Source organism: Scleropages formosus, chromosome 5 (assembly GCF_900964775.1).
Source record: "Scleropages formosus chromosome 5, fSclFor1.1, whole genome shotgun sequence".
NCBI lineage: Eukaryota > Metazoa > Chordata > Actinopteri > Osteoglossiformes > Osteoglossidae > Scleropages > Scleropages formosus.
Window position 1 is genome coordinate 1 of NC_041810.1, and position 7,766 is coordinate 7,766.

At 50.0% G+C, this 7,766-nt stretch overlaps 1 protein-coding gene across 1 annotated transcript; it reads left to right on the forward strand.

Annotated features, from left to right (window-relative positions):
* Window positions 1-27: 27 nt before the first annotated feature.
* Window positions 28-7,263, forward strand: LOC114910607 (monocarboxylate transporter 2-like). The gene is made up of 4 exons (XM_029252531.1): window positions 28-785; window positions 4,880-5,023; window positions 5,187-5,978; window positions 6,591-7,263. The coding sequence occupies exons 1-4, from the start codon at window positions 467-469 to the stop codon at window positions 6,851-6,853; spliced, it is 1,518 nt and encodes a 505-aa protein (XP_029108364.1). The 5' UTR covers window positions 28-466; the 3' UTR covers window positions 6,854-7,263.
* The last annotated feature ends 503 nt before the right edge of the window (window positions 7,264-7,766 follow it).

Sequence of the window (7,766 nt, forward strand, 5' to 3'; positions counted from 1 at the left end):
TCTTATGTCCGTTCAGTGATTTGGAAAAACAGTGTCTGAGCAGAAAGGCTCCCGTTTTCTTTTAGATGCATAAATGTCGCGGAAGCTGTTGTAAATAATGAAAGCTGCGCAAAAGATGGTATCACGTGTTTGAATCACCTATGTGGAAAATGAACGTCATGCCTGTCGGGGGCAGAAATGACATAAGCCATGAGAAATACTATGTCACACTATGCTCTTTAGGGTAATTACCAAGCTAAACATACTCGTAAGTGTCCTGACAGCCCACCTAGAGTGTATAATGGGAACACTGTGCTCCTAAAATATCCCGAAAGGTGGTTGGTTTTTTATTTTTTCACCACAAGGAGCAAAAAGTGATCATGGTCTCAGTAACCCGTGGGCCTTCTAAGGTGATGTGTTGCTTAGTTCTCACCTACCCGCAGTGGGAGAAGAATGGAGCTGCTGCTGGTCATGTTGATCATCAGTTATGTTCCCAGCAAATCAGGTTCCTGCGGGTCATTTTATTGCGTTCTCGTTTCTTTCCGTCTTCCCGTATTCCAGTGAGGATTTCTTGCGCGGTCGCGTAGAGATGCCACCCCCAGCCAGAGGCCCGCCGGCGGTGGAGCCCCCCGATGGAGGCTGGGGCTGGGCCGTGGTCCTGGGGGCCTTCATCTCCATTGGGTTTTCCTACGCCTTCCCCAAAGCCATCACCGTCTTCTTCAAGGAGATCCAGAAGATCTTTGATGCCTCGTACAGCCAGATCGCGTGGATCTCGTCCATCATGCTAGCAGTCATGTACGCTGGAGGTACGGAAGACTGATCATCTCTCAAAGTCACGTGTCGTGTTTATATTTTTTTTTAAATGCATTTATTCCTTTTTAACAGTGCTTTACGAGGGTTCACCGCCTCGGTCGTATCAGCGTGATTAAAACCAGCCCTGCTTCCGGAGTAATTTGCTCAGGTGTCACTGTAAATCTGGGCATTTGGGTGAAGTTTATAAGAATAGTTATAATTAATTCTCGCTCCTCGAGGTCACAGGATGAGGGCAAAATAATATTCCAATACATACAGTTTGTTGCTGTTGCTATGAAACCGGAACAATGGCGGTAAGGGGACCCAAGGTTGTGAGCGGTGAACAGGTGCGACACGTCACACAGCAGCAGAGCTGACGCACACTGGAGGCAAGCAAAACTCAGCAGCGGGGGAATGCAACCGCAGTCCTTTTAAACACACCAGCGTGTGCTCGAGAGATGTGCTCAGGGCAGCCAGTCAGGAGGAAGCATGTGGTGGGGTGACACACGGGGGAGTGGCAGCACGCGACTGCAGCTTCACCTTTACACGTAAGGGTGAGCAGGGGAATGTGCTACACATTGCCAAGATACTCAGGACAGACAGGTCTCGTTTGGCTCGAGGGGGTGATCAAGGTCTTTGCAGCCTGATTTGCTAACCTGTCGTGCAGGTTCTCAGGGCGCTCATGGAAATCCGGTTCGGTACACTTGAAAATCGTCACAGGTGTGGGTGGAGCGTGTGCTCTTAACAGCATGGTCATTGTGCCAGCAAGCAGCAAGCTACATGGCATTTGTGAAAAAAAATATGCTAATTAATTCGTTGGTAGTATCCTGCCCACGGAATTCAGACGGAAATAGTGTAGTAACCTGTTGTGCAGCTTCATTCCCCAGCATTGTTATAGTCTAGTGAAGACGTACAGAGAAATTTTCGTTTTACATTTACATTTATTTATTTAGAAATAATAGAAAGAGAGTTATAGATATATCTATGCTATATAGATAGACTATAGATATATTTGTGTCATATAGATATACATTTATTCACTTAGCAGACATTTTTCCTCCAGAGCAACTTCCCATGGACTTTATGTAGTGTTATGAGCCCACGCACCTTATTTCCCAAGGTGACTTACACTGCTAGATACACTACTTACACTGGGTCACTCATCCATACTTCAGTGGAACACATGCACACTCGCTCTGTTACTCACACACTAGACACAGGGAGAACATACAAACTCCACACAGCCTGAGCGGGGATCGAACCCATGTTCTCTCACACCACACGGGTGCCGTGAGACAGCAGCACTACTTGCTGTGCCACTGTGCCAACCAGATATAGATATAAATAGAATTTGTAGATTGTGTACTTGGTTTTCGGGCAGAGGCAGCGACCTGGGCAGCATTGAGGCCCCAGAAAGCAGGGTTCACCCTCAAAACGAGACAGTTTGACACCAAATATGAGACAGCGCCCCTTTAACAGATACTCTGTGAACCAGAGACGATACAAAAAGGACCAAAACTGGGCCAGCATATCAGTTGCAAGTCCAGCCTTTTCCCTCAAATTCCCATCATGACTTCCCCCAAAGTCCTCAGAACAGCTGCCAAAAAAGTTGTCCATAATTGGTAGCAGCTGGTCTACATTAGGCCATGAGGGGATTAGGGCGGGACAGGACACGGCTCATAGGAACTGTCCATCGGTAAGATCCCACCTCCTGCCCTGTGCAGCAGCACCGTGTCCCCGCACATAATAAACACATAGACAGACATAGACTTGTCATTTTCCAAAACGCCTGCGTATGACACTTGATGTCTATCTGAGCTCTACTTTTCATTTTCACAGTAAAAACAGAGTATAACCATGAGGAGTATGAACATTAAGCACTCTTTTGCCTCCAGGCACCAATGCAGTCTGGGGGGGAATCAGCAGGCTGCTGGTGAGCTTTCATAAACTTGATCCGATATGTTCTGCATGTCATGTGGAGGCACCTGACTCCCCTACCTCACACACACACACACACACACACACACACACACACACACACACACACACACACACACACACACAGATTGTCCGCTGGCTCGGCTCAATGTGAGAGGTGACAGAAACGCTACTGACAGTGAGACCCAACCCTCATGGGGCAAGTAGGGCAGAACCAGTTGCCAGGTGCTGGCTGGACCATCAGAGAGCAGTGCGGGGGGGTGGGGGGTGTCCAAGGGAGGGCCCAAGATAGTTCGCAGCAGAGCCCATCGGGCTGAATCGGGCTGCGTGTAATGTGTGCACACTTTGCTCTGCTGTTCCGCCGTATGTCTTTGAGGACCTTAATCGGCACTACGTCCTTCATGACTACGTGGCACGGTAAACAGTGTGTGTTCACTATTACATCAGCTGATCCCTTGTGGAACATTTTCTTGCTCCAGTGGACAGTGGACATTGTCCGCGAACGTGGCCTCTTTGTCCCTGGTGTCCCGTTTCAGTCCCGTGATTCTGACCGATTGTGATATGAAGGTGACTCTCGGAGCGGTCAGTGCTCGGTCAGCGCTGCCAAACCACCACGAGACCACGGGAATGCGGCCCCTCCCTTCAGCCCGGCGTTGTCCTTGACGAGGAGCGCACGGGGGTTACGGTGCTGCCTGCTCGCTTTTAACATTCATTTCTTATTCGTTCATTTAGCTGCCATGACCTATATTGTGAGGTGTGTACACTAAGCTACTTAAACACGATTTACCCATGTATACAACAGGGTCATTTTTCCCGGATCGGCTCAGGGTTAGTACGTTCACCGAGGGTACGGCACCAGGATGCGTGATTCGAACCTGGGTCCTTTGAGCGGAAGACACCGTCTCTAAGCGCTACGCCCCCTGCTGGTGTTAAGACTGTTCTGCTGCTTGTCTTCTGAGCCACGTGGGAATTTGCTTCGTAAGTGTGGAAGGTCCTCTGTCTGCCGAGGGAGAAGACAGACGGGTGATTTACCAGCTGCAGAGTTTACTACACAGTACACTGTTTTACTGTAAGACACATGAGGAGCACATGACGAACCAGTTACTTCCGCAATGACTTCTAGATACTGTAAATATTGACATTAAACATTGAATATTGGTTTACTCAAGTGGTGCTAAAGCTGGAGGATTTTTTTTTCCCCTTATTATAAAGAGTACCTTGTGCTGTGCTTGACCTCCTGTGGAATGAAACCCCTCAAAGTCCCTGTAACGAAGTTTTTGCAGTGTTTTATTAGGAAACAGAGTAAATTAAAGAGTAGGTTAAAGGGAGAAGAGTAAATTATAAGCCCAAAGCAATAGTGTTGCCCTTTCCGGAAGGAGTATTGGTGCCGTGGCAAGCGACCGCAAAGGCATCAACTTTCGTATTTACGATAGAAACAGCAGAGAGCAGAGAGATAAGAACTGTCCTTACAAACCCGTGCGAGTGTCTCATTCATTCATTTGCTTACAAAATAATTAAACCGCTCGTGCATCTAAATGTGACTTCGGAAATGTGCGTTTATTATTGTTTCATCATTTACTGTATGCAGTAATCAGCATTGTCCAAAAATACCACCCTCCTTTTCCCTTGTTCAGGAGGGAAGGGATGGAGGAAAAAATAACTCGCAATGTGTCTATTATCCCGTCCTGGGTGTGTCCCCTCCCCCTCCGGCTTTACGCCCTGTGTTGCCGGGTTAGGCTCCGGTTCTCCGCGACCCCGTATGGGACAAGGGGTTCAGAAAATGTGTGTGTGTCTATTATTTAGCAGTTTTACGTCTGTCCATCCATCATCGTTGTGTCCGTCATCTAGTTCTGGGTCGCGGGGATCCAGAGCGTATCCCAGAGGCACAGGGCGCGAGGCAGGGTACTCCCTGGACGGGATGCTTTAAAAATATACTATAATTAGAAATCGACTTGTCTGTGCTTATTACAGACAATAGGGCAGCTGGCTTACTTATTCACGAGGGACACTAATCATCTGTACGCTGTCCGGAAGGTGATCCCTACCAAAACACCTTCTTTACCTCCTAAATGACCTTTATACCTTCCCGTCCAAGAGTTTCAGAGGCTGATTTGTGACTACGGGTTGTTTCCCCCACGAGCGAAGTGTGGTGCGTCTCCCTGTTTTCCAGGTCCCATCAGCAGCATACTGGTGAACACGTATGGCTGCAGGCCCATCATGATGGCGGGCGGCTTACTGTGTGCCGTGGGCATGGTCTCCGCCTCCTTCTGCAACAACGTGCTGCAGCTCTACATCTGCATAGGAGTTATTGGAGGTGAGCGAATCGCTCGTTGACGTCGAGCATCTGATGGGGTGGCACGGGTTCGAGCCCCAGGAGGCCGGGCCTCTAGAGCAGCACTCCCCCTGCCGGTTACTGGGTATATTTATAGCGTATTTATTGGCTGTATTTCTAGCATCTTTGGTTTTTTTTTCTCTAGGTCTGGGACTCGCCTTTAACCTGCAGCCAGCCCTGACCATGATTGGAAAGTACTTCTTCCGGAAGCGTCCGCTGGCCAACGGGCTGGCCATGGCCGGGAGCCCCGTCTTCCTGAGCACGCTGGCTCCGCTCAACCAGTACTTGTTCAACTCCTTCGGCTGGAGGGGCAGCTTCCTCATCCTGGGAGCTCTGCTGCTCAACTGCTGCGTGGCTGGATCCCTCATGAGGCCCCTGGGGCCGCCTCCGGGCAGGACGGGCGGCGGGGTCGCCCCGGGCCACAAAGCCGGTAAAACCGGCGCCTGGCAGATGGTGAATAAGTACCTGGACCTGTCGCTTTTCAAGCACCGTGGGTTCCTCATCTACCTGTCGGGCAACGTCATCATGTTCCTGGGTTTCTTTGCGCCCATCGTGTTCCTGGCTGCGTATGCCAAGGACATGGGCGTCGACGAGTACTCAGCCGCCTTCCTGCTCTCCATCCTCGCCTTCGTCGACATGGTTGCCAGGCCCTCCATGGGGCTGCTGGCCAACTCGCGGTGGATCCGCCCCAAGATCCAGTACTTCTTCAGCTTCGCCGTGCTCTACAACGGCGTGTGCCACATCCTGTGTCCGCTGGCGGAGGGATACACGGGCCTCGTCGTCTACTCCGTGTTCTTCGGCTTCGCCTTCGGCATGGTCAGCTCGGTGCTCTTCGAGACGCTCATGGACCTCGTCGGCGCCCAGCGGTTCTCCAGTGCCGTAGGCCTCGTCACTATCGTGGAGTGCTGCCCCGTCCTCATCGGTCCACCGCTAGCAGGTTCTGGAACAACCCTCCTCACGCTCCGTTCCGACCCGTTTGCATTTATTTATTTTACCTGACACTTTTCTCCAAAGCAATTACACGATTTCCCCTCTTTTATAACAGGGTAGTTTTTACTATATCAGTTCAGGGAAAGTACTTGTTCAAGGGTTCCGCAACAAGAGTGGGATTCAAACCCGGTCCTTGGAGAGATTTTTGAAGCTTTTCCCCTTTTAATTCATGACAGTACAAAGCTGCAATCCAAAATTATGGTCCTTGCTATGTGGACTGGGCATTAAAAATGGATCATTGTGTTGTTATCCAGAAGTACCTCATTTCCCGCTGTGTCACCACTTTTTTATTGTTACAGAAAGGAGACGTTTCGAACAAGATTTATTTAATTCAGATCGTATGTATATGATGACCTGACTATGTTTAACTTAATGTAAAGAAAAGGTTCCTGGCAAGTAATCAATACGAATAAAATGAAAATTCAAGAGAGACAGTTTACCCCGAAGCAACTTACAATGTGTGTAAAAAAGCACCTCGATCAACGTTAGAAGTAGAAAGAGTCGATTTTTGACACGTTTTAAAAGTCTGAGGTGATTCACGTTTCGTACTCTTCCGCAGGCAAGCTGGTCGACGTCACTAAGAACTACAAGTACATGTACTTCTGCTGCGGCGCCGTCGTGATCCTTTCCAGCATCTGGCTCTTCATAGGCAACGCCATCAACTACCGGCTGCTGGAGCGCGAGCGAAGTGAGAAGGAAACGCACGAGGGCGCCATGGCGGCCGAGCGCAACCAGGCCGAGCCAGAGCCCGAGGCCCCGGACCCCGAGGACGTGCAGGACGACAAGGAGGAGCCGCTCACTCAGCGGGAAACAAACATCTGAGAGTCGCTCGAGGTGAAACGGCAGTGAGAAAGCGAAGACGACGAGCTCCGCCCTTTTTTAAGCTCCGCCCACAAACGGTACCGTTGCAAACCTTGCAGTGCTGCCAAAGTACGAGCTGCGTGCGCGGCATCGGAACACAAACCCGATAAAGAGGGTCTGGGGTCAGGAAGGATCAGGTTCAATGCGAGAAACAACACCCAACAGGAGCTTTCTAGGCCTTCAAAAATTCAAACAGGGTCATATTTTAATCTCATCAGGAGCGTCAGTTTGCATATGACATCATCGTATTTAACCACGCGTCAAACACTATACAGTGTTTCTTTCTGTACACGTTCCATAGCATTGATTTCTTCTGTTACTCAGTTTCATGGTAAAAAGGGTAAGAACACTGCTGCTGCAGGGCTCATCACAGAAAGGGTTTATTAGTCATCAGTCATAATGTCATCTGTTGCCATCTGATTTGTGCGTATTCAGCACGCGTGTTGTTTTTCACTAAGCGTTTGGGAATTAGTCAATTCTGAAAGTATGTTTCCATTAACCTTTCACCAAAGATACACTGCCTTAAATATGATGGTAGTGGGTCTTTTCGAAAAATAGCAGTATTATGCAGATTAATACACGCTTCCCTTTTATAACGAACAGCTCTTTACGAGGATCCTGACTTGTGAGCAGCCTGCACCCCGTTTTCGTAGGTGCCCAAATGAACATTAACAAGCTGTGAGCTCTCACTCATCGGAGAAACGCCCTGTGAACCAGCATACAGCAGGTCACCCCCTGTGTGCTCTCTGGCGACGATGGAAGAGAAGAACCGCCCCCCCCCCCCACCCCCCCCCCCCCCCCCCCCCCCCCCCCCCCCCCCCCCCCCCCCCCCCCCCCCCCCCCCCCCCCCCCCCCCCCCCCCCCGCTCCAAGAG

Excerpts from the sequence above, each read along its gene's own strand:
- LOC114910607 (XM_029252531.1), top strand. The coding sequence starts at position 467 with ATGTTCCCAGCAAATCAGGTTCCTGCGGGTCATTTTATTGCGTTCTCG. Across the intron at positions 5,024-5,186 it reads CTGCATAGGAGTTATTGGAG|GTCTGGGACTCGCCTTTAAC; the intron begins GTGAGCGAATCG and ends TTTTTTCTCTAG. Across the intron at positions 5,979-6,590 it reads CATCGGTCCACCGCTAGCAG|GCAAGCTGGTCGACGTCACT; the intron begins GTTCTGGAACAA and ends ACTCTTCCGCAG.